The sequence below is a fragment of the Ochotona curzoniae genome, unplaced genomic scaffold (assembly GCF_017591425.1).
Source record: "Ochotona curzoniae isolate NIBS_2020 unplaced genomic scaffold, NIBS_Ocur_1.0 scaffold_1852, whole genome shotgun sequence".
NCBI lineage: Eukaryota > Metazoa > Chordata > Mammalia > Lagomorpha > Ochotonidae > Ochotona > Ochotona curzoniae.
Window position 1 is genome coordinate 1,259,461 of NW_024467087.1, and position 27,278 is coordinate 1,286,738.

Here is a 27,278-nt window from a genome sequence, read left to right on the forward strand (position 1 = left end):
TGAGCTTTTTGAAGACGCATCCCGCATGACCTTGGAGGAAACTGGCCAAACCTAAGGATTTCTTTGTGCTGTTTCTCTAAGTATGAATTGCTATTGTGTCCACAATTTGTTACAATGTAATGCTGCAAGAGTTGTATGTTAGTTAAGAAACATCTGCTTGATAATATAAAACAGCCAAGCAAGAGGCATCCTATAATGAGAAAAGGGGAAACTAAGGTTGGAAAGGGTTAGCAGTGTATGTTGGAGTGTTTGCAGATATTGGAATGATCGCTTAGGTGTGGTGAGGTGCCTGGTGGGGCCGAATCCCAGGATGCTCCTTGAGCTGGGGGAGCTTGGATATGGGGGATGCAAATCACAGCTGCAGAAGTAGTTGTCTGTAGGACGGATGTCTGTGATTTATCATGTTCTAGGAGAGTCGAATCAGTGAGGAAAATAGAAGGGGTGATGTGAAGATGCCATGGCTGTTGGGGTCACAGTGTTTCAAGAAGGGTACTTAGAGATGTCACATGTCATGTAGGGCTCTAAAGCCTGGGGCCTTAAAGCTGAAAATGCAAATGTAGATTGGCATTTCTCCTGCCAACAGGCCTTTTCTGTGCTAGCTGCGTGGTGGCGTCACCATTGCGTTCCTTATGGAAGGGACCCACGTAGGTTGTCTTGGAGAACCTCCTAACTCGATCTACTGCCCCTCTCCAACATGGCAGTCGTCTGACTTGCTGTGCTCCCTGTCTGGCCATTCTCCACTTGCTCCGTTCTAGCCCTTCCACTGTCTTTCTGTCACCCTGTTCTGACAATGAGCACTCCTGTACCACTAGGCATATTCCCTCTGCCCATAGGGCTTCCTCGGTTCCTAAGAGCCTGCCTTGCACAGCACCTGGCATGAGAGACTCTAATTGTCCCCACTGCCAAGCTGAGGTCAACAAGTGATTGTTCCATCTTAAGCTCCTGTAGGATCTGCAACTCAGTAGTTTTGTGCTGTGCTGGCTTTTTGGTCCTGTAATCCTATGAAAAGCACTTGCTGCAAGACTTCCTTTCAGTGAAAGTTTTTAGGTTGGCTTTGCAGAAATCTGAATCACAGCTGCGGGGAAAATCTCTGTTATACTCAAACAAAGCATATTTGCCTTACAAGTACACTCACTGTGTTTCATGTTTGGGCAACCCATCTCGGATCCTGGGCAGGGGCCAGGAGTATTTATAGCAGGTAAGATATCCTAGGTGCACACTGATTTCCCATCCCTCCCTCTGCTTCCTAGGTCTGCAGACTGGCTCAAGCTTCCATGGCAGTGAGAGCTGGAGCTGAGGTCCCTGGCCCTCTTCCTGGCTCACTGGAGCCGAGGCCTTTGCACTGGCTTTCTGGGAATGTAGAAGCTTAAAGTGTAACTTTGTTTACTGGTTTCTTTGAAAATCAAGATATAATTCACATGTTATACAGCTCCTTTGTTTGTTTAAGTTTTAAATTTTATTTAATTTTTAAATGCTTGTTACCTAGGTGAGGGGCTTGCAGACCCATATAGCTCTCTGGATGGGATGGGAAGAGATTGGGTGAGGGGGAAGGTGAGTGAGAGAAAAGACTCCACCCTCCCTCCTGTGACGATGGTGTGGGGAGGGAGATGTTGTGCTCCCATCACATCTACACTAGGGGACAGAGGTAGTCCTTGGCTTCATCCCAGGAACCCTGAGGGATGTCCTGAGGGTATTACTTGGGTAGTCTCAATTGTTCTGAAATGATGTTGGCTTCGTTATACCAGGTACAGGATACCACTTCCCATTTGTGCGATCTGTCCATGACTGTTTCCGTATGTTCATGGTCTTAGATGCTTGGTGGGGATTTTGGCCTGTAATGGTGGAGTTGTGACTCAAAACCAGGTTCTCCCATAGGACATGCTGGCTTCGTAAGTGCAGCTTCTCCTGGGCCCTGAATACCCACCCTAATTGTCACTTTTAAAAATTGAGATATAGCTTATGTATAAGAAAATGATTAAATATTAAGGTCTTCAATAGTAAGCATAAAATCTTTGCTGACTGAGTTTCAATGTTCTTAAGTGTTTAGGTATAGTTTATGTAAAGTCATGATAGGATGGTAATATCCCTAAGTCCAGTCAGGTTTGGTATGTGGATCTTCAGAGTGAACATTTTTTATCCCCTCAGAATGCTCCCTCGGACCACTTCCCACTGCCAAAGAAACCAGTGATCCCACAGAGATGTCCAGAAATGAAGCTATAATACATTTCATCTTTTTTGGTGCCTGGCTTTTTCCCATCGTGTAAGGTTTTCCAGGCCCTTCCATGTGGTAGGATGTACCAACCGGTTGCCCATTCTGTGGCCACGTCCTGGTCTGTGTCTCCTTTCTCCTGCTGATGGACATTTGGGTTGTGTCCAGGTGAGTTCTTACGCAGCAAGCTGCTGTGAGTGTCCCTGGACAAGCCCAGGACTACAGTTGCTGGTTCATGGTTCATTTGCAAACCAGGATTTTTTTTTCAGTAGTCCTTGGGTCATTTTATATCCTAGCAACACTACAGGTAATGCCATTTCCTCCACACCATAGCCAATATTTGGGGGGAGTCGGTTCACTGTCCTTGATTTCTGCTATTCCAATCTCTCCCACCACATTCTTCTGAAAGTTGATTACAGTTTTTGCAAAACTGCCTCCAGTGTTTTCATGAATATCCTACTTGTATGCCTTTCTCCTGGTATTTTCCAGCAGTTTTTAGAGGCAGGATGTAAAGCCGAGTGTTCGGAAGGGCAATGAGGGCATGTTTCTAGTTATCTGAGCAGTCTGCTGCAGAGTTACAGCTGTTCTATGGTGTAGTGGTTTTGTTTAAGGGCCCAACAATTCCCCTGTCGCCTCCCTCTTGTCTGTATTTGTTTTCAAAGTGGCAAAGGGTGAAAATGATGACTTCTGTTTCCTCCTGCCTTCTGATACAGGCATATTAACCTTTCAGCCCAAGGCTTACTGCGCATCCAAGAGTAACTGACTTCAGAGGAAATGGGGCTGTTGACATTTTACCTGATTTGAATGTTAAAGATCTTTTGTTGGTAGGACTGACTGGGGAAAAACTGAGACGCAGGGTAGGAGACAAGGGTGGCAATGTTGGCACTATCCTGGCCAGTGCTCAGCCCCAGCCACTGTCCAGCAAGGACATGAGGGGGTAATGCTCCATGCACCACTTCCTCTTCTTGGGAATCTCTGTGCTGCTGTCCTATGGGTCACAGGACCGGGAGACTAACCACCTGACAAATCCAGGAGTCATGCAGGCTCTGCCTAGAGAGTTGGAGATTGTGGGTTTGGTTGTGTGTGCCTGCAGTGGTTTTAGCTGACACAACCCCTGCTTAAAGGAAGGTTGTTGGGGCAGAGCTGAGGTGAGGTGGGCAGTGTGTGACAAGAGCATCAGCTACAATGGGGTATTAAAACCTGGCGCATAACCAGAAGCTGTCAGTTGGATTTGTGTGTGGAGGGCTTGTCTAAGAGGATATGGAGAAAGTGCTTTGTGACAACTGCCCAGAGGTTTCTGAACGTTCTGCTTAAAACCATCAGTTGGTATAAAATTGTGGAAATCCCTTGATTTTGCTCAGTGGGTCCTAGGGATGGGTGCTGCATCTGTGGAGTGGGGTGCACACATTATTTGCGGGTTGCTCAGCTTGTAGAAGTGGCTCTGGAAGCTGGAAGGTGCAGCCGTGTGGCTGGAAACCTGTGTGCCCTGATGTGCTACGTCTGTCAGTTAACCAGGGCTGTGTTAGGCAAGATGAACCCTCCTTTGGGAAGGGACACTGGCTGCAGAGAGGAGCCAACCTGGAGCCCCCCAGCTCCGTTCATCAGGGCTGCTTCTAGTCAGGGAAGGTGGGGGTATGCAGCATAGGGAAGAAACCTAATTATGCAAATTTTGATCTTAAAGCTTCATTCATATGTTTCCTGGCAGGGTGTTCTTTAATCTCAAGAGCAAGATTGCTTAGAATTACCATATATTCTAGTTAATTGCATTAAAATTATAGCAAAGGTTGTTTTTGCCATAATCAAGAGTGATTTTGATTAATGCTTAGGAAATCAAATGCCTCACCAGCACTGAGGAGGAAAGCTACCTTCCCAGTCCACGCCTCCCCCTCACCGCTTTTCACAAAGCCCAGGATGCAAACCCCTGTGCACTTTTTTCCCCCTAATTTGTTTGCTTATCTGGATACTTATTTTCAGAGAGCACTTTCCAGAAGGAGATTGATTGTTTCCTTCTGTTCGGTGCAAAGGCTATAAAATGGCTCTTCTTTGAGGAAGGCAGGAGAGAGGATCAGAGCTGGAGTCTCAGTTGGTGACAGGAGCACATGCTAAATTTAAAAAAAGATTTATTTTTATTTGAAATGAAGAGTTACAGAGAGAGAAGGAGAGACAGCGAGGAAGATCTTCCATCTGCTGTTTCACTCCCCAAATGGCTGCAACAACTACAGCTGAGCCAATCTGAAGCCAGGAGCTTCTTCCAAGTCTCCCATGCAGGTGCAGGGTCCCAAGGCTTTGTGCCATCCTTGACTGCTTTCCTAGGCCACTAGCAGGGAGCTGGATGGGAAGTGGGGCAGCCAAGACAAGAACCGGCGCCCATATGATATGCCAGAATCACAGGAGGAAGCTTAGTGTGCTAGGACATGGCACTAACCCACATAGCACCTTTTGATAGGCTGGCTGTGGGCTGACAGACACTCAGGAGTCTCTGAAGGGTGTTCATTGGGTCAATAGTGCATTTCGAAAGGATGCAGAACAACCCTGTCAGAGCATGACAGCACTTTTGAGGAAGGCAGACACATATGAAGAGTTATAGACATGGGATGACAAATAGAAATGCACTTAGCTGATGTGTGCGCAAGGTGCCCAGGTCAAGGACTGGGGTGGTGGCAATGAGTATGAGAGAAATGGCTTGGATGTAAGAAGTTCTAAGTTGAGCGGACAGCTCTAATGGCTGTGGGAGGTGAGGAGGAGGGGTCGTGGGTATCCTTGAGTGTCCTGCTGGAGAAGCTGTGAGAGGTGGTGCTGATCCCCTGTGAGCAGTGATGGGTACCGATGTCCTATGTACGTGTGGGCAGTGGAGGTGACATGTGCACCTGCAAGGTGCTAATGTGTAGGTTCTTGGGCTGGGCCCAGGAGCCAGATTTTCCTTCTCAGGACAAGAGGAACCAACTTCCCAAGATGTTTCACAGGGGCCATGGGAGGCTGCTCCAGGACAGATGCATTGCCAAGAAAGGCTCCATCACTTGGCCTCCACCTGTGGAAGAGTAGAGAAGGGTCAGATTGCAGAGGAGATGGCATAAGCCCAATCTGCCATCATACTGCTCTTGGCATATTGATTCTATGTATGGAACTCAGTTTTAATTATCTTGTGTTGTGAGACTTTCACAAATAGGCTTCCACGGGAGCTAGGCCAAAGGATGATATCTTCATCGAAAACCACCTGCGACCCTGAGCATTTGGCACTCCTCAAGTCCATGCTGCCTGGTAGGAGGAAGCTGGTAGGAGCTGCCTGGCTATTTGCTTGTTATTTGTTTTAAATTTAGAACATTTTAGATTTATGTAAAAGCTAGAAAATTAGCCCGAGGAGTTTCCCATACACCCCAGCCTCAATTTCCCCTTTACTGGCATCTTATATAAGGGGGGTTCAGAAAACTTGTAGAAAGTGGAATTTGCAGATGAGTATATTGTGGTCCAAAAAAATCTGGGAAATACATTCAGGTTTGTTTTTTTTTTTTTTTAATATATATGTTTTCCCACAAACTTTCTTAATCTGTTCAAAAGGTGGCAAGGGTTGAGGGAAGGGGACAGGGAGAAGATTGTGTGTCATCTGATGGCTCACTCTTGAAATTCTTGCAACCACTAGGGTGGGACCTGGCCAGGTTTCAGAGCTGAAGCTGAGGCTGCCACATGGGTGGCATGGAGCTGGATTAAGCAGCAGAGTGCTGACTGAAACCCAAGCACTCCTGTAGGCCATAGGGGCATGCCAAGCAGCAGCATAACCATGCTACCAAATACATACTCCTCCATGGTCATTTGGAAGACCTTCGTCCCACTCAGTAGGTCAATAGTAATGCATGGTTTTCAACTCTGTTTTGTTCAGCTTGCCATAGTTTTCCCCTGACACCCCTTTTCTGCACCAGGATCCCGTTCGCTGCCCAGACATTGTATGTCTGGAAGTTACTTGATGAATGGACAAGAATTCTAAGGAGCCAGCACCATCCTGTGGTGAGGAGAGATGCCAGTTGTGGCACTAGCATCCCATGTGGGTGCTGGTTTGTGTCCTGGCTTTTCAGCTTCTGGTCCAGCTCACTGCTAATGTGTCTGGGAAGGCAGCAGAGGATGAATCAAGTCCATGGGCCTTGCACCCATGTGGGAGGCCTGGAAGAAGTTCCTGGCTTCAAACTGGCCAGTTCCAGCTGTTGTGGACGTTTGGGGAGTGAACCAGTGGTTGAAAGATCTCTGTCCCTCTCTGTAAATTTGCCTTTCAAATAAATCTTTTTGTGGGGAAATGAAAAATTCTAAGGTCAGTTCATGAGGTGTCTGGATTCTCCTGAGCTTGAGATTAACATTTTCAAAACTCTAACCCATCCTCAATCTACTTGAAAGGCACTTATGGGGAAAGAAAAGACAGGGAGGGACGGTATTCCATCCACTAGTTCACTCTCCAAATTGCCACAATGGCAAGAGCTGGACTGGTCTGAAGCTGGTAGCCAGGAGCTACTTCAAGGTCTCCCCTGTGGGTGCAGGGACATGAGCACTTACCATTCTCTGCTGCTGTCCAAGGCCACAAACAGGGAGCTAGATTGGAATTGAAGCAGCCAGGACAGGAACTGGTGTCCATATGGGGTGCTGGTGCTGCAGGCGGGGAGATGACTGTGCTATGCCACCAAGCTGGCCTCGTTTTATGTTTTCTAAAAGATTTATTTGAAAGGTAGAGAGGCAGAGCCTCCATCTACTGGTTCACTCTGCAGATAGGTACAATAGCTAGAGCTGGGGCTGTGTGTCTAGGAGCCAGCAGCTTCTTCCAAGTTTCCCATGCAGGTGCAGGGGCCTGAGCACTTTAAACCATCTTTTGATACTTTTCCAGGTGCATTAGTAGGAAGCTGTACTGGAAGTGTAACAGCTAGTGCTTGAAGCGGTACCCACATGGGATGCTGGCATTGCCTGCAGTGGCTTTACTCACTGTGCCACTGCACTAGCCTCTTGTTTTACTTTATTCCCCTGGTGCTATTACCTTCAAGGGAGTTCAAGTCGTCTCAAGGATTACATTTCCTAGCAGGTCATGGAGAAGTGTCTTCCTGCAGGAGTGGGGCAATTGGCTTTCCTGAGGATCTCCAGTGTGTGGTCGCCAGGCCAGCGAGGTTATGTCTGCTTGCTTGGGCTTTCCCTGTGAGAACACTGCGTGGGGTGCAGAGTGAGGTTCACCTGCTGAAGTCCCTGCTTGCCATCACCAGGGTGCAGGTGTTGAGTCCCTCCATCTGTTTTATATTAACTCCCATTGTCTGTCATCCTGTATCTCCACAGTCTCTCTTCCTTCATAAGCATCCACTCTTATCCTATGCCTATTTTTTTGTGGTAAATTATACATAACATATACTATCCTAACCATTTAAAAAAATTTATTTGTATTAGAAAAGCAAAATCAGAGAAGGAGGAAGAGATCTTTCATCACTGGCTCACTCCCCAAATGCCTGTAGTGGCCAGAGCTGAGCTGATTTAAAGCCAGGAGCCTCCTCTGGGTTTCACACATGGATGCTGGAGCCCAAGCACTTGGACAACCTTCCATTGTTTTCTCAAGCTTTAAGCAGGGAGCTAGATCAGAAATGGAGCAACTGGGACACGAACTGGTGCCTATAAAGGATGCTGATGCTACAGGCAGAGTGTTAACCTATGCCACAGGGCCAGGCCCATGTCCTAACCATTTAAAGAGAATGATCTTCCATCTGCTGGTTCACTCCCCAAATGGCTGCAGTGACCAGAACTAAACTGATCTGAAACAAGAAACCAGGAGCCTCTTCTGGGTCTCCCCTGTTGGTTCAGGGTCCCAAGGGCTTGAGCTGTCCTCCTTTTGCTTTCCCAGGCTATAAGCAGAAAGCTGGATTGGAAGTGCAGCTACCAGGACATGAACTGGTACCCAAATAGAATGCAGGTACTGGCAGGTGGAGGAATAGCCTGCTTAGTTCATGTGCCAGCCTGTGTCCTAACCATTTTTAAGCATACAGTCCCATGGTATTCAGTTTGATTGTTGCAAAGCTCCTGTTGTTAATAGGTACCATTAAACACACATGTCCCTGAAAGTGCACTTGTGTTTCTCACTGTTTATGGCTGGGTCTGTTTTGTAGATCTCTGTTACCCCTAAGTGTCTGTAACCATCACACCTCTGCCAGGCCCAGATACTCATTCAGTGGTTCTTGTCCCTGCCCCTGCTGGAGCTCAATCCGCATTCTCCTCTATATGGCCTGTGGTTGGACTTCAGACCCTGAGGGTCAGGCACACATTCCCCCAAAGGGTGCCAACAGGAGGGCTCACAGGTTTCTACATTCCCACAGCCTCCCCAGTCCTGGATTCATTCATTCTTCTAACTTGCCCTTGGGGTTGGTTAGTGTACTGTGTGTGGGTGAAGGGTAGTTGTACTTTGTATGAGAGTGTTCCTGCTTTGTGGTCAGATCAAGACACCCTGTGTCCCCCTGTCCTCCTTCCCAAGCTGCCTTCTTTTAGACATGTCTCTCAAGCGCACTGTGGCCAGAAAGCCATACCCAATTCATCCTACCCTCTTTGCTCTTTAGGATTCTAGAACACTAGATATATGCTTCTGTTGTTCTCGTGGCTTTTGTAGCAAAATAGGCCAAGTGTGCCGTGTACTGGACCATGGAGGTTTGTGCAAGTCCCCTCTATGATTGCAGGATGATGAGCTCTCTCAACAATACATCTCAGCATGGGTCCCATTGTTATGTGTGATATGATTAAATGCCTTCCAAGAACAGGCATTCATTTACTCCCAGTTCTGAAGTTAGAAATCGGAAATTGAGGTTGCTTGTGGGGCTGGATACCTTGGCTTCCTCTTCATCTGGGTAGAATGTTTCATTGCCTTTTCCAAGCTTTTGGTGGTGGCTGTTAATCCTTAGTGTGCCTTGGCCTGCAGCCACATCTGTCTGGTCTTTGTTTCCATCCTCATGTCTGTCCCTAAATTTCTTCTAGAAAGGCCAGTCATTGGATTAGAGCCACTTATCTTTTTAATTTTATGACATAGTTTAATAGGCATTGTGGTCTCCCTTCCCTCTCGCCATGTTCCCTGCCTCCTCACTGTTCTCCCCTCCAGTCTTATAATAGGTGTGTTTCGTGAACCTTCACAAGTCCATCATGTTGCCACTGAGGTGTCTCCCAACAGTGTAGCAGCAATGTAGGAGATTATCAGCCTTTGGCCTTTTCGCTGTGAGTCCGTCCTTGTACTGCATACATGGGGACATACTTCTCCCTGTTTCTATCTATGAACATTTATTTCCACTACACTTCCATTATGCATCCCCTTAGGTGCAGTCCACCACAGGGAGAGAAAAATAAAATAAAATGAAGTAAAATAAAATAGTGAACCTTTATTTCCATGGAGTTAATGAACTTGTTACAAAACTATCAGTGTGACTCTAGGGTGATTAGAGACTGATTGCTTGTGATCACCTGAGATTGTTAATGTCCCTTGTATCGCTGTTATTACTGCTACCCGTGAGTAATGATGATCTAGTCCTTATTATAATCTAGAGCCACTTTTCATCCAGCATGACCTTATCTTGGTCACATTTGCAAAAACTGGTTGGACATTTTGTTTGTTTTGTTTTGGGGAAGTAACATTGAGAGAGATTGTTCAACCAAGTACAATACAGGCATATTTCACCTCAATAAATAGAAGTGAGCAGACACAGAAAACACTCAAAGATAAACAAATTGAATGTCCATGTGACTGCCACTGTTAAGAACCATCTACAGATGTGATCTGGGTACCCATGACTTCTAGACTTTTGACCTGCTACCTTTGATTGTTTCTACTGCCATCATCCCATCTGGAAATGGGAGTGTGACCAGCCTACCTTAGTGTGAGTACTGCAATGCTTCACAAGATTAGCAAACTACGTTCATTGTGGATTGGGCTGGTTGCATTGGAAGTCCCTCTTTTGTCCAGGGCTTGAGTAACTGGAAGGTGTTTTCCTTCAGTAAACAAAAGGCTCTGGTTATTGGAGTACTAGCATTTGGCACCTTAGCTCACACAAGTGCCCTGTAAGTACCATAATTGGAGGAAGCTGTGCAAATGACAGAACCATGGTGTAATGTTCACAAATGCCAACTTGGAACAGAGGCCTAATAATATGCTGGGTGAGAATTGTGAACCATAATTAAGGCCTTTGTCAGTCATATTGTCCAATTAGAATATATATAATTGTAAGTACATTTAAAAAAATAATTGCATGTGGAATGTGTGACATTAAAGGATTAGCAGAGTGGGATCTGGAAAGATTTTTAAATGAATACTGTGAACCTGGTAAGCACGAAGGAGGGCACTTGGAATGTTCAGACAGATGCCAGCTGCTCTACACACTTCTCTAGGGTAGATGTGAGTTCTTGTTATTTCCCAGTCACAGAATGGTGTTGGTCACCCAGTTGGTACTCAGCACAGAGTTGTTGATGGAACACAAGGACATGTATGCAAAGCAAAGGACTAAAGGTCTACTTGGTTGCCAGAACAAAGTACTACAATTGTAGCAGCTCTGATATGGCTGTGGTTTCTTATGTTCTGGAGATTGAAAGTTAGCTACAGATCTCACTGGGATGCAGCAGGCTGTCCGCCAGCTATGCTTCTCTTGGATCTTCCAGGGCTGAATCCTGATGCTTGACTTTTCTGATCCGTAGAGGTCGTCTACATTGCTTGGGTTAGGGCCCCTTCTTTCTTATCACAGTGACTCTGAACTTGCCTCATTCCCTCTTTCAGGGAAGCTTGGAACTGTGTTGGGTCCACCCAGATAATACAAGATAAATCTCCCACCTAAAGATCCTTAATTACATCAAACAGTCACTTTTGACAGAGAAGGTGACCAATTTACAACTCCTTAAAGTCAGAGACAATATCCTTGGGTGCTATCACAGAAGGATTGGGTGTAATAACATTGCCTTTGTATCATGTCACCTTGGTTTGAAAAAATAGTATTTATTTGCTGAGAATCAAGTTTATAGATAACACATCAGCTATGGGCAGTTACTGTAAATATATATTTGCAGTATGTATATTTACAGTATATATTATTTACAGTGTGTATTTCATAGTTTATGGAAAGGTTAGAAGAGGTTGGCAGGGAAGGAAAATAGGTTATATAAGCCCTAAAGGACCATTGTAAGGATTTAGGTGTTGTTTTCTGCTCCTGTGAGATGGGTATCTTGTTGTATTGGGGCACAGTGATGTACCACAAGCCTCCAAGGCTTAAAATGCATGATTTGGTCGATGTTAGCCGTATACATGTGTGTGGAGTGATTACTGTGTTCAGGGTCATGAATATCTGTCGTCAGAAATTTCCCCACAACCCAGATCATCCTCTCTCCTCTCCTTCTGTCCCCAGGCAACGGGTGGTCTGTTGCTATGAAGTATTTGGCATTTTCTGGATTTCTAAGAGGAATGTAATGACACAGCATGTGGTTTTTGGAGGGTGCAAAGAGTGGTGTTTGGGTCTGTTACTCAGCATAAGCCAAGATTCGTGCATGCTTCAGGTCTCGTTGTTCACTCTTTTCTGCACTCAGAACAGGCCAGTTGAATTTAGAAGGTTTTAGTGTTACAGATTTGCTCTAATGTGAAATGCATGGAACCCAAAGAGTTGCAGATGTTGCATTAGGACTGTTCAAGCTGTGCCCAAGCTTCTGGACTCTAAGTGACTCTTTAACAAACTCACCGAGTGCTCAGTGCTATACTGGCCTTGCCACAGATGCCCTAGCCATGGGCTACCAGGGCTACCTGGTGGGACATCCAGGAGAAAGTCCCCATCTACTGAGTAATATGAGTGTGGGCTTCCCAGAAAATGCACAGTTTAGTTTGGGCCTCTGCAACCAGGGCGTACAGAGAAAGGCAGTGCAGGGCAGGAGGTGTGGTACCCATTGAAGGTGGGGTATGTAGAGTATGTGTTGTGAAAAGGATTTAGGTTGGGGCCAGACTAGGGCAGGGTTGACATGTGTGTCAGGCATTTGAGTTGGGACTCTAGTAACTGAGTTTGCTGGCGCCGCTGGGTGACCCCAACAGCCTTTATTCCTATTTCTCGGAGGCCTGATGCCTGATAGCCAGTACTGGCTGGGCTCTCTTTAGGGAGAAGTTGTGTTTGTCTCTTTTAGTTCCTTGGGGCTTCTGGGCTAACCTGCAGTGTGTTTGATTCAATCTTTGTATCCATTTTCTCATGGCCATTTCCCTGTGTTTATCTTTTTCTAACCTTGTATTTATGTAAAAGACAGCAGAGAGATCACGTGAGAAAGAGCACACAACTGAGATGAAGGTCAAAGGATCAAGAGAGGCTCACATATGTAGGGACTGAGAGGCTGAGGCAGGTGCCGTGGGGGGAGTAAGGGGAGCTGTCAATAAAGGTAGGGGCTGAGGGGCGGGAAGAAAGGTCCCAGAGGTCTAGGGGTTGAGGTCTAGAGATGGAGAGGTAGGGAGATAGAAGGAGAGATCATGAGACCCACAGTGAGAGGTCAAACAAGAGATTGAGAGGAGAAATCTGAAGATAGAGGGGGAGACCAGAAGACTGAGTGTTCTATGAATCAAGGGTGATGTCAGATGAGGGCAGCTGTGGATTAGCAGGTGGGAGGTGGAACAACTGACCAGGTAGGATGCCAAGACTGGGGCAGAGAGTAAGAGTGAAAGTGGAAAAAGTTGAGGTCGAAAAGGAGGTGGGAGCGAGGGATCAAGATGCCAAGAGTGAGATAGAGACACTGATAAGACAAGGATGGATGCTGGGAGGCCCGATTGGGAGACCAAAATATCAAGGCCCATGAGGTGAAGATGAGACCGAAGAGATGGAAGCCTCGTGAGGGAGATGGAGAGTGGGACAGAGAGTGGGAGGAAAGAGGGCACAGTTGAAGAGGGTGACAGGAACAGTTGGGGATTGAGGTGGAGTCGTGAATGGCAAGGGCCAGAGCAACGTTGACAGGGCGCGGGGCCAAGAGAGGATGGCCACAGAGTGTGGGGTGCTGAGGAAACGAGAGGGGAAGAAAGAGTGTCCATTTCTGATTGAGCTCCCTGCTAATGTCCAACCTGGGAAAGCAGCAGATGACAGCCCAAAAACTAATGTGGGAGAACTGGATAGATTTCCAGGTTTCTGCCTTTGGCCTCATCCAGCCCTGTTTGTCTTCTGGGGAGTGAACGGGAGGTGGAAGTTCATTTCTTTCTCTTCTCTCTCTCTCTCTCTCTCTCTCTCTCTCTCTCTCTCTCTCTCTCTCTCTCTCTCTCTCGTGTGCACTCTTGCTCTATTTCTCAATCTGCCTTTCAAATAAATAAATCCTTTTAAAAATGGGATAAAATAAATTTTAAAATGGGATTTGCAGATTCAGTATTGTCCCTATCAAGATTCCAGCTGTTTCTTGAGCAGATCATTAAAAGCTGATGCTAAAATTCACACAGAAATTGAAGGGACATAGAATAGCCTAACAACTTTGATTAAGAGCACTATTGTGATGCATTAAATTGAAATTTTGTTGCAATAATTAAAGGAAAAATAAAAGGAAGGAAGGTTGGGGAGGGAGGAAAGTGTGGTTCTCAGTATGAAATCTTATACTAATAAAAATCATTTTTTAAAAAGGTAGAGTTTCTAGTTTGAAAAGTTACTCTCTGTGACAGTCATCAAGACTGGGTATTACAGGTGGAGGGAGTACTCTTTATCTGAAATGTAATGAACCAGAAGTGTTGAGATCTGGGATTTTTATTTGGAAATACTTGCATGTATGCAATGTATCATGGGGATGGGACCCAAGTCTATATGGAAATCTTTTTATCTCATGTATATCTGTACATATAGCCTAGAAATAATTTATTAGCATTGTAATGCACCTGAGTTTTGACTGACCTGGCATGTGAATTGGGGTGGAGTTTTCCACTTTGGAGTTTGAACCATTTCAAATTGTGGTTTTTCAGATTAGGACCGTCCCACCTCTCCTAACATAGTGAACTAGGATGAGCACGTTGCACCTGAGAGCAGACAGGTCGCTTCAAGATGTGCTTCCTCAGAGGGGCTGTGGAAATCAGAGCAGAAGGGCATACAGAATCAGAGTTCTGCAGAAAAATCTAGCTTGGTGACATATAGAAGGGACAAGTTTTCTCTTTGTGTAGACCCAAGCATGTGGGAGGGCTGCGATCTTAATGGGCCCAGTAAGTGTGCACTTTCTGTTTTGAAACCTGGTAGTGAACCTCCTGGAGCTGGTGCTCGTAATGGGATAGTTTGGGCTTCCTAGCTGTCTGGGTTACATCAGGCTCTGTCTAGGCTAGCTTTTAAGGGTCACCATGATCCAGTGTAGCACATTTGTGCTGCATGGGAAGCAGGCTGTCTGAGAGGCTCCTGTTTTTGTCAAACCAACTTGACACAGAAGCTGAGAAACAGCAAACTGGCAATGGGCCGTCTTTCTCTAAAATGAGTAGACTGGACAAGACCTCTGAGGTAGGTTTCACTCTCCCTGGCTCTGAAGTGATTTCTTTTTTTTTTTTTTTTTAAGATTTCTTTTATTTGTATTGGAAAGGCAGATGCACACAGAAGAGGAGAGACAGAGAGGAAGATCTTCCGTTTGATGATTCACTCCCCAAGTGGCCACAACGGCTGGAGCTGAGCCAGTCTGAAGCCAGGTGCCAGGAGCTTCTTCCAGGTCTCCCACACGGGTACAGGGTCCCAAGGCTTTTGGCCAGGATTAGAACCAGCACCCACATGGGATCCCGACAATTTCAAGGCAAGGACTTTAGCCACAATGCTATCGCACTGGACCCTGAAGTGGAGATTTTTCACATAAATAACATAAACAAACTGCAGCCTCTCAGATCATTTAAGACATTACGCAGAGGATGGAGCCAGGTAGTCACTGCCTGCAGTACCAGTATCCCATATAGGTGCTTGCTTGTGTTCCAGCTGCTCCATTTCTGATCTAGTTCTCTACTTTTGGCTTGGGAAGGCAGTGGAGGATGGTGCACGTATTTGGGTGTCTGCACCACGTGGGAGACTGAATAAAGCTCCTTGAAAGACTTTGGTCTGGCCCAGCCCCAGCTGTGGCGGCATCTGAGGAGTGAACCCATGAATGGAAAAATTTTCTCTGTTACTCTTTTAAATAGAGAAGTAAATCCTCTTTAAAAGAACTCACACAGAGAGCTGCTTGGCTTCATGTTGCCACAGGGGCAGGAAAGATAGGTGTGTTGTTCGGTTAAGACACAGTGACTTTCAGTTTAGACTATCCTAAAATCTGCCAAGTTCAGCAAAATTATGCTTCAGCACTATAAACTGCTGAATACTAAAATGAAAACAGACACGATACAGCTGAATAGTAGCCTATAGCCATTTTAAGGTTTATAGCAGCCAGTTCTGTGTATAAACAAAAAATGAAATGTCAGTGAAGTAGTCACAGGAGGTGGTTAAGAACTTACATGGTTTTAACGTATTGATTACTCAATACCATGTCAATTAATTCCATAATGTTGTAAATTGTTGTTGATTTTGTGCTGAGGCTTTCAATTGATTGGGAAGATATTCTGCCAGCTCTACCTTTAGACCAGAGATGGTCTTCCCAAGAAATTGTTGAATTTATCTGGACAACAAGATGCTGGACTCTATGCTTGGTATATGTTTGCAAAGAAAGAATCTAGACTTAATTTGATCTGTAATGCTACAACAAGGTGGAGGAATCCACCACAGGGAGAGGGCACGGGGAGGAGTGGGGGAATCCCAGAGCCTATGAAACTGTCACATAAAGCAATGTAATTAAAAAAAAAAAAAAGACACAGTGGCTTAGAGGTGTTTGGAGGGTGGCCTTGGCTGGGTCACTGACGTTGCTCAGCCTTCGTGTCCTGTGTGTGTGATGTCGGTAGATCCAGAGGGTTCAGACAGCCCTGTGAGTTTAGGTTATAATGTGGCTTTATTTTTCCTGCATGTGTTAAACTTTTATGTATGATTGTGTTGTATGCTGTTTATTTCCACATTTGTTGAGGACCCTCAACTTGTTAGTACATCCACTAGTAATAATAGTTACAACAATAGCTAGCATTTGAGGGCTTGCAATATGCTGGGTACTATAATCAACGCTTTATATAAATACATCATTGCTCTTGGAAAAGTGGACTTCAGTATCAGTTTTTGTGTAACAACCTTTGAAATTCATGCATGGTTTTTATATAACACATGTCCGCTGAAGCTCTCACATGGATTTCAACATTTTTGCTTGAAAATAAACTTTTGGAAGTTTATTTCAAAGCCGTAGTGACGGAAAAATATATGACTGATTTTTATCCATTGGTTTACTCCACAAATACATACAATAACCAAGAGTGGGCCAGGCCAAAGTCAGGAGTCTAGAACTCTGTCGAGATGTCCCGTATGAGTGCAGGGGCCAAGCTCTTGGGTCATCTTCTGTTAGCTGGGGGCTAGATTGAAAATGGCACAGCCATAACTCCAGCGGCACTCTGATATGGGATGCCAGTGTCACAAGCTGCACGTTAACCTGCTGTGCCATAACCCTGACCTTGTCTGTGGTGGTTTGGTCATTCCCCTTTATTCTGGAGGATAGTGATCATGAGGCTTTGATTTGGGGCACAGGGCCCTCTTGTGGAATCCAGTGATTGTTCTAGGGTCCCCCAGTCAGGGAGTGGTGAACTGGGAGATGGAGATCTTGTATGTTGTGGCTTTGGGATCTTTTCTGTTACTTCCATCTAACATTCTTGGGCTTCCACCTAGAAGAAATATTTCCTGTTTGCTAAGGTTGCAAGATACTTCTCCACAGAACTAGGTGCTAGGGCAACACACATTTTAAAACTGAGATATGCTTCAGCATTTGAAAGCCTACATATCTGTTTTGTGGAGAAGACTGTTGTGTAACCATCACTCTTGAATGGGAGAACATTTCCAAGATCCCCCAAAGAAATGCCATACTCATTAGCATACTCTTTATGCCTCTGCTACCCTGGCCTCCACTCCATTTGGGTTCTGCTGTCAGCCTTAGGTGGGAAAGGACATTCTTGCTAGCATTGGCAATGAGTTTGGGATGGGCTCTGTGAATCCCCATTGCACACGTTGACTTTTCTGTGTGGAAAGGAGAAAGAACACCTACTTTCAAGTACAGACTCATCAGGGCTGTGGCTTAGAGCTTGGGAGAAGAGAACAGCCTTCCCCTATGTTAAAGTGCAGTCCCCTGCTACTTAGGACACTTCATCCAGGAAGGGAACTGTTCAAACAGACTCAGCCCTGGTACCTATAGCTGAAGGATTGCTTGTTTCCAAGCTGCCCCTCGCAGAGTGGGGAATTGGAGCAAAGCCTGCCCTGTGTGATCTGGCCGAGACTCCGCTGTTTCTCTGGCAGATGGATCCACAGCAGTGGCCGCTTGGGAGCAGAAGTGCTGATCCCTGCTGCCTTGCGTGTTGGTGCCATTGTTGTCTTCCTGGGAGTACTTTGTTTATTTGTGAGACCAGTTGGAGCTCAGAGTGCGAGGTAAGCCATTTCTGTGTTGCCTTGTAATGTTGCAGTGCCTAGGCACCGCAGAAGGTGTTACTCACTGTGTGGGCTTGGAGGTGGAAAAGCATGCACTTTGTAAAGACAAATGTGATTGAATCTAGATGGAGGCTACCAACATTAAACAATACAAAACCTTAGGGAAATTTGAGATCAAACAGCTCTAATTTTTTTGTATGCTCCTGTTCCCTGTAGCACAAAGTGGGAGCATGATAGCTGCTTGTGCTAAAGAAGTGAACTATTTCCACAGAAGAGATCGTTTCAACTTGAGCATACATACCTGAAAGGCTGGCATGCGAATTTCCTACAAGCAGTTTCCAGAACTTTTGCTATGGAAGGCATTTGTATGAAGTTGTTTTTCTGACCTGAAACGTTTCTTTTATTTTGGAATCATGGGACTAGGGGGCCCCTTGGCAGAGGGCAGGGGACCACCAGAGTTGGAGCAGCTGTTTTATGTCAAATCGGTGTCAAGGCCTGTCAGGGCATCCTTTGTCCATGGCTTGTTTCAGTTAGATGAAGCCTCCATTAGAATGCTGCATCTGCAGAGGGCAGTTTTAGTCTTAGGAGGGTTAATGCTATAGTCATATTTGCTTGGTCATAATCTGATCCTTTGGGTTTGAATTTGATTGAAGATAATAGTAACCAGTACTTGCATTTTGTGAATGATCTTACCCTTGACCAAGTCAGTTTCCTATTTGCTAAGTACAGCTGTTCTCTTGGAATTGTCATGTAAGCACAAGCACCAGACCAGGTGGCACGTAGCTGAGTGGTACGGTGACTTTCCTGGAAAAGTCAATTATAATGTGGGGTGTTTAATGGAATCTTCTTTAGATGAGACAAGGGGAAGTTGCTGAGTCATGCATCTGATTTCCCGGAGTTGTCCCTAATATTCTTATTCAAGGTTTTAGAAAATAGTCAAGGTTTTAGAATTTGCAAACTGAAGCAGTTAAAGTACTAACATACACCTTCCAAAAGTACTGAAAGCTGCTTACTCATGCAAAGGAAAAGGAGGAGAGGTTGGAAGTAGCAAGTCAATTGTCAGGTGCCAATCTCCTTGCTTGAGTCCTGATTTTGGCTGTGAGCTTTGGCAGCTGCAGGTCCTGACTGCCTCTGCAGTACTTGATGCAGCAGTAGCAGCAGGTTAGCTTGCTCTGCAGAGATGAGCTTCTTCTTGGCTTGGAACCCAAATGGATTTTGTCAGCCAGTTAGCTTCCGTGTTGTTCATTCTTTAGGAACAGACCAGAGATGTGTTTGTAGTATGGAGAAGGCGTTTGGGTAATCAAGATGAATACATCTCAAGGGAATGCTTTCTTGATGCCACCTCAGAGTTGGGCGTTGGTATAGATATGAGCAAGTCTTGGTACTTGCTCCAAACTGATCACCGTCTAGAGGAATAGTGTCACATGGAACTTGCTGTGATGAGGGGACTGTTCTGTATGTCTTGTTTGAGTAAGAGCCAGTGAGTGCTGGAAATGTGGTTTGTGTGGTAGAGGAACTAAACTTGAAATATCCAATGAACTTGAATTTAAACAGCGACATATTACTGGTACTTCCCTGGTGTTGGACAGGACAAGGAAGTGGTGGAGAATGATTAATTAAATCCAAATGTAGAACCCCGCAGTTTCCCTCAAGACTCACACATTCCAATCAAGGCTTTGACAGGTGCTGGGTCGTGGCAAGATTCTCTGACAAGGGTTTGATTGGCCTTGTTTTTAAGTTTTGATTTGAAAGTCAGTATTATACACAGACAAGGAGTTACAGAGAGGTCTTCCATCTGCTGGTTCACTCCCCAAATGGCTACAATGGCTGAAGCTAGGCTGATCAAAAGCTAAAAGTTAGGAGCTTCTTGTGGGTCTCCCACACAAGTGCAGGGTCCCAAGGCTTTGGGCCATTCTCTGCTGCTTTCAGGTCACAAGCAGGGAGCTGGATGGGAAGTGGAACGGCTGGTACACAAATGAGCACTCATGGGATGCTTTCTCCACAGGCAGAAGCTACACAATAAAGTCATGCCGGGTATGCCTTGTTTCACAGCCTTATTACAGTGTTACCTTCAATTTTGACACCAGCTGTGCTGGATCAGTAAGAGATCATGCAAGTGTTCCCTCCCAAAGGTGGCAAATCCACTGTGATGCAAATGGCGTCACATCTCTCCTGGGTCTTCCTCAGGACATGTCTAAGGTCCCAGGGGACATTTCCAAAGTGACATTCCAAAAGAACATTTTTAGACAGCTATTTCTGGTTCCCTGTGGATTTCTTTGGTTAAAATTCCCGTGCAGAGGAATGAGATAACACTTCTGCTGAAGATGTATGAGAATTGTGGAGCTGTGAATGGAGCCTGTGAGGGGTCAGCTGTTTTTTAATAAAGGTTTCATGCAGAGAGCACCTCTGGGTCATTAATTCCCAGAATTCCTGTCTGCCTGCTCCTAGACTGAATGGTTTGACTGTATGGTATGTGGAAGGGATCTATGTGTCATCATTGGAGGTACGAACTACCTCTCATGAGACCATAATAAGCAAGGACATGTGCAATGTGATGATACTTAGAAATTTATGTAAAATGAAATAAAAACATTCATTTTGGTGCAAGTGAATTTCAAAACAGGTTTTTCATAGTATACATTTGCATAAACTTTTAAGACCTCTGGTACAACCATCAGAATCAGAAGTGACAAGAGGCATTACTGTCACCTAATTCTCAGACCACATTCAAGTGTCACCAGTTGGCCCAACAACGTTCAGTGCCAAGTGTTCACATATATTGTCTGCTTAGATTTCCCAGGTTTTTCTCATCATCTGAGTGTGTACCTGTCATATATAAACTTATGATTTGCTACATATTTGGTTTTCATGATTGAGTTCAGAATCAGTTGCAAACATTATACTCATTACCTCTCAATGCATTTACTCAAAACAAGGGCACCCTCTGACTATAGTCATTCCATCAAGATCAAGAAATTGACAATGATCCAGCAGTCCCCATTCATATTTTGCTGATTGTCACAGTAATGACCTTTATAGTTTCAGGATCCAATCAGGACCACCTGTTGGACTTAGCTGCCGTAATTTCCCTAATCGCAGGGATTGCACACTGGCTGCTTGTTCAGTGCTAATTGCAGCTGTGTTATGTTTTGTCTGTTTTGCCATGTATGATGGGTAGTCTGGAATGATACTCATTACTCCCTTAGCTGAAAGCATGAGTCCACCTTTGAATTCAAGGAGCTAGTTTATGTGCTGTGACTTTTCTTGGTAGATTATATGCTTTATTCACACAAGATGATCTTTCCCTATTTGGAGACTTAGGTCTTGAGTGTTCCATTATATTAATAGCACCACATCTATTTCCTTCCTGCTATCATTTGCCTAATATATTTCCCTAATCTGCATTTTTGCCTTGTTTTTCATGTGTATTTTTTACATATATATATAGTTATTAGCATATAATTAGGTACATTTTAAACATTTGACTTATAGGGCAATTTGGTCCACCTATATTTTCAGTTTGCTGATATAAGCGCACATATTCCTGTTAAAGTTTGTGTATTTTTAAAATTTCTAGTTTTTTATTTATATAAAGGGAAAAAATCCCATGTGTTTAATACATACATATTTAGGAACATAATATTTCCCTTTCCTCCTTGCCCCCACCCACCCTTTTTGTCTTCCACCCTCCCTCCTTCCTTTCTTGTTTTTCTTTTAATTTTTACAATGACAGTTTTTTCTCTAAAAAATATTCTTTCTGTATTTATTTGAAATGCAGAGTTACGGATTTAGGGGAGACAGAATCTTCCATCTGTTTCACTTTCCAAATGAGTGCCATGGCCGTGGGTGGGCTGGAGGCTTTTTTTTTAATGGTGTCCTTGTCTGACTTTGGTATCAGATTAATGTTCGTCTTCTAAAATGAGTTTAGAAATGTTTGCTGTTCTTCAGTTTTTGGTAAAATTTGGAGAAGGACTTGTTATATTTTTATTTGGTGAGATTAAGCAGCAAAGTCGTAAGGTCTTGATTTTTTTTTCTAAGCACATTTTCTGTTTTTAAAGATTAGTTTATTTTTATTGGAAACTCAGATATACGGAGAGGAGGAGAGACAGAGAGGAAGATCTTCCCTCTGCTGGTTCACTGGCCAAGTGGCAACAATGGCCGGAGTTGAGCCAAACTGAAGCCAGGAACCAGGAGCCTCTTCTGGGTCTCCCACGGAGGTGCAGGGTCCCAAGGTTCTGGGCCATCCTCAACTGCTTTCCTAGGCCACAAGCAGGAAGCTGGATGAGAAGTGGAGCTGCCGAAACACAAATCGGTAGCCACTAGCTAACTAGCTACTGTGCCAGGCCCCTTGGTCTTTTTTTTTTTTTTTTTTTTTATAGCAGGTTTCATATTAAACCTTCTTGTTAAACTTTCTTGCTTCTGGGTTGTTCAGGTTTTCTGTTTGTCCTTGATTCCATCCTGACAGCTTACACATTTCTAGGAATTCATTCATCCAGGTTGCCCAGTCTGTCATTGTATAGTCATTTATATAGTCTCTTATGGTCTTGTATATTTCTGCAATATCAGTTGTAATGTTTGTTGACTTCCTTTAAAGAAAACTCCATTTATTTTTCCAGTGTTCATTTGTGTTCTTATTTTTGTTTCGTTTCATTTCTAAAATTGAACTTACTTTGGTTCTGTTCTAGTTTATGTTAAAATGATTGGGGACCTGGCACGATAGTCTAGTGGCTAAATCCTCACCTTACATGCAGCAGGTTCTGATATGGGTACTGGTTCGTTTCCCAGCTATTCCATTTCCCATCTAGCTGGGAAAGCAGTCAAGGATGGTCCAAAGCCTTGGGACCCTGCATCCCCGTGAGAAATCCAGTAGAAGCTTCTGGCTCCTGGCTTCAGATCCACTCAACTCCTGCCATTGCCATTATGTGGGGAGTGAACCAGTGGACGGAAAATCTTCCTCTCTGTCTCTCTCATCCTCTCTGTATATATCCCTTTCCAATATAAATAAATAAATCTTAAGAAAAAGTACGTTTAGGAAAATGGATTGTCTTTAAAGAAAAAAGTATGAAATGATGGATTATTCTATATGTTTCTATAGAAATGATGTAGGCATTTATTGTTACAGTTACCTCATTAGGTCAGGATTGCTTTTGGTATATATCATCTATAAATTTTGATATGTTGCATTGCCATGTTCATCCATCTAAAGATTTCTTTCATTTTCTTCATATTCTGGTGATTTGGGAGTGTGTTGTTTAACTTCCACAAATTTGCAAGTTTTCCAAGAATTCTGCATGTGTTACTGATGTCTGCCTTCATATCATTGTGTTCAGGAACTATACTTGCTGTGCTTTCCATTTTCTTGAATTGCTTGAGATTTATGTTGTGGCTAACATATGTTTAATCCTGGAGAATTTTCTGTGTGTTCTGTTTTTGGATGGAATGTCCTGTTTGATGTAGTTCCAGTCCAATGTTTTTGTACTGATTTTTTTTAAATCTAGAAGATGTGTCTAATGTTTAAAGTGGGGTTATTACCTCTGCTATTAGTGTGTTCTGATCCTTAAATATATTTTGATATTTACTTTATGTGTGCTCCAATGTTGAATGCATATATAGATTGTTAGAACTTTTTGAATGCATCCCTTTTATTATTCTGTAACAGCCTCTTTGAATTGTGCTGCTTTGACTAGTGCATCCTAACCTGTGCATACCTATGCTCAGTCTATTGGTTTCTATTTGTGTGGAGTATCTGTTTTTTTATTAACCTCTTCAACTTTTAAAGAGAAGCAATCTTGTCAAGGGAATATTTCAGTATTCTGCACAAAGTTACATTTAAAACTTTTCATTTTTTTAGGATGTGGGGACTTGGATTTCAATCTGGAGGATGCTCTGAGAGAGACGACAACAGTAAAACGTGAGTAGCAAAGCAAAGCTGGAGCAGAACGCAGTAGTTACTGTTGTTCCCATCCAACTCAGAACATAGTCAGGAAGAACTGGCTGTAGCTGGGATTCACTTGATCAGATGAAGTCAGTTACCAGAAGTTCCATAGCCCTAAAATCTAAATAGATGAAATTATTTCAGCTCTCTTAACACTGTGCAACATCTGATACAGCATTTCCTTCAAGTCCTTGCTGCTGTTAGCATGACATGCTGGCAGTGGCTTCCAAGAATAAATCTTAGGAAAAAGCATCTTTTGCATGAGATATTTGTTTTACCTTTTAGATTGTTTGATATAATGAAGTTCCTTTTTCTTTTTTGGCATGGTGGTGGTTCACCAGACTATCCTTTTTATTTTTCTTCTTCTTTTTTAAGTGTAATATCCGGGCATTTTCTTCTGTTTAAAAGATCTGTTTATTTACTTAAAAGGCAGAGTTATGGAAAGACAAAGAGGGAGAGATCTTTCAAATGCTGCTTCACTCTGTGAATGGCTGCAACAGTCAGGGCTGGGCCAGCCTGAATCCAGGAGCTTCTTCTGGATCTCTCAAGTCAGTGTCAGGGACCCAAACACTTGAGCCATCCTCCACTGCTTTCCTGGGCCATTAGCAGGGAGCTGGATCAGAAGTGGAGCAGCTAGGACTCCAACCAGCACCCATATCAAATACTGACAGCCTTGCTGCTATTCTAAGACACCAGCCCCAACATTTTCTTCTTTTTAGAATATGTTGTTTACTTGGAAGGCAGACTGACAGGGAAGAGAGAGACAGAGATCTCCATCTGATGAGTCAGTTCCCAAATGTCCACAATAGCCAGGGCTGAGCCATTTCATAGCCAGGAGCCAGCAGTTCCATCTGTTTCCCATATGGGTGGCCAGGGGTCAAATACTCCAAGTCATAATTTCCCTCCCTGGAATTTTTTTTTCTCTTAAACGGTTTGCTAATGATTTATGAATTCTGATGTTTAAAAAACACTTACTTACTTGAAACGTAGACTAACATAAACAGGGAGAGGTAGACATCTTCCATCTACTGTTTCACTCCCCAAGTGGCCAGCAGGATCAGCAGTCTAATATGGGATGCTGAGTATCACAGGTGGCAGCTTAACGTACTGCACCATCACAATGGTCTTGGTGATCTTTTAAAACAAATTTTCATTTTATCGAATTTTTTACTCTATTTTCTGTTTCACTTAATTCTTCTATAACCGTCAGTATTTCCTTCCTGATTTAGGTTTACTTTGTTCTTTCTCTTGTTTCTTAGTGTGAAAGTTGAGGTTATTGATTTGAGTCCTTTGTTTGTAATATAAGCATTTACAACATAACATGTCAGTTTTAGTATGTCATTTTTCATTTGCATTCATCTCCAAATATTTTATAATTTCCCTGTGATTGCTTCCTTGACCTGTTGATCATTTAGAAGTGTGTACTTAGATGTAAATGTGATTAGAGATTTTCTGATTTTCTGTTGATGCTTTCTATATTCAATCCATTAGCCACAATTTATGTCTTCAGGTTTTAAAAATTAATTGGGACATGTTTTGTTCCCTATGTACAGTCTTTCTGGGAGAGTGTTTCATGTGAATTTGAGTAGGATACATATCCTGTGGTTAATGGATGGTGTGCTCTGTAAATGCCCATTGGATATAAATGGTTTATAGAGTTCAAGTCTGGTATTTTCTGTTTGGCTGTTGGCCTGATTGCTCTTTTTCTCATTGTTGCATTGAGCCTTTCATCACAATAAAATGCCACTGTCTGGCTCTGGCAAATTTTAAGTTAACGTCTATTTAATCTGGTATTTGTGTATCTGCTAATACTGTCTGACATTAGGATAGTTGCTTGCATAGTCTTGATTTTTTTTTTCTAAAAGAAACTATTGGAAAGCTTGTGCACATTATAGGTTTTCTGAGGGGTGCAATTTTTAGGGGAATATGGTTCAACCCAAAGTGTTGATATTTGTAATAGTAATCATACTTACAGTAAATTATTATGTCTGTGTTGTGGCAACTTTGAATTTATGGAATATTCCAATATTCCATTAGGAACATAACCTTGGTCCACCTTTTGGCAGTATTATCTGTGTTTAAAGTGCTAGGTAGGTAGTGGTGCAAACCACAGCCTAGAGCTCTCAAGGATCATGCTTAAGCTGTGGAACTCCCAGGACCACGTGGCAATGTCTGACAGAACTGGGCTGAAGACTTGGCTCCATTTGTCACCTGGTCAGATGCAAGACCATGTCCACCTCATCATCACCATCCTCCAAAGAAACATGAAAAGAACCAAGCTCATTCAACTTGGAAATATTTTGTGTCCTCCTCCTTGATGTGACTCTAGGGAGGCCTGTCAGGATACATCAGGCAGGATAGCTGGGGCAGCAGAGGCCCGTGGGAGCCTGCTGAGAAGAGGCTCCAGGAAAGAGGAGGAGGGGGGCCTCTTGCCCAGAGCGCACTCTTGTCCCAGGGAGTCCTTGGATGTGCATTCATGCTCTGCTTGATGATAGGCGAACATCTGTGCTCTGTCTAGTCAACCAAGGACAGACAGCGCTCCTTATCTACTCCCAACTTCAATAATGCTTGGACCAAGTCATCTTGTTAGCCTTTTTGAACGCTCGGCTCTCAGACATGATCTAATTCTGACTTGTGTCTGAACAGTTGTTTTACTAAGTATATGAGAACGGGAACCCTGGAAATCAACTTTGTCAGTTGCCCAAGACAGCACTGTCCCCCCATTTCTTTTCAGTCACATCTCCTCCCCAGGAACTGCAACTGGCATAGAGGACTTAGAGACTATGACAAGGGTATTCCACATATACTGTGAAATTCCCAGTTGTGAAGTAACTGTTGCTTTTTGTTGTTAAATGTGCTCCCTTGCTGTCCTTCTTCCACGCTCTAGGGAGATGGGACTACATCCCCACTACCACGACCAGGAGGCCAGGAACAACCAGAGCTCCAGCAAAGCCTGCAGGTGATGTACTGCCTGGGCAGCCCAGTAAGGAAGGGTCTGGAGAATCACCCTGGGGGGGGGGCGGGGGAGTGTCCAATGAACAACATGTGTATGAGGCCAGCCAAGTCTTCTGTGAGAAGAGGCTTAAAAGAGTACATATTTATTTATTTGATCATGATGCCTTTTGTGTTTCTATGGAGTCTTGCCCTTTAAGATCTCAAGGAGAAATTAAACTGTGACTTCTTTACAACAATTACAGGAAGATGCTCTTGCTTAAGTTTTATGAAGTTCATCAGTGTCTTTTCCTTAGTCAGGTGGAATTTTCTGGAAAGTCTAATACCCATTCATTCACTCCTCAGATGCCTACAGCAGTTGAGACCAGGCTTAAGTCACGGGCTTGGAACTCAGTTCAGATCTCCCATGGGGTGGAAGTTACCCAGTTATTTGAACCATCAGTAGTGCCAGTCCCCATGATCTACACCAGCATAAAGTGAGAATAATGAGCCCGAACATATAAAATTCATGTAATGTGGAAGTGGGATACTGGTGTTGTGTGTGTGTGTGTGTTTCAAGATTTATTTATAAATCTGGTTACAGAAAGGGAGAAGGAGGGAGGTCTTCCATCCATTGGTCAAGTAGCTGCAAGGATCCAGGAGCTTCATCCTGGTCACCAACATGGATGTCAAGGGCCAAGCATTTTGAACCATCATCCATTGCTTTGTCCAGGTC

General features: G+C 43.9%; 1 protein-coding gene across 10 annotated transcripts in view; it reads left to right on the plus strand.

Moving 5' to 3' along the window:
• CD99L2 (CD99 molecule like 2) overlaps positions 1-27,278 on the plus strand; it is an 84,225-nt gene that overhangs the window by 27,172 nt on the left and 29,775 nt on the right. For 5 of the 10 annotated variants that reach the window (XM_041000144.1, XM_041000146.1, XM_041000148.1 and 2 more), the window contains exon 2: positions 23,528-23,587. In XM_041000144.1, the coding sequence (XP_040856078.1) occupies positions 23,528-23,587 (60 nt within the window). Of the gene's footprint in view, positions 1-23,527; positions 23,592-26,498; positions 26,571-27,278 lie in introns of all 10 variants that reach the window. The other 5 variants (XM_041000142.1, XM_041000140.1, XM_041000147.1 and 2 more) reach the window with 2 other exon arrangements.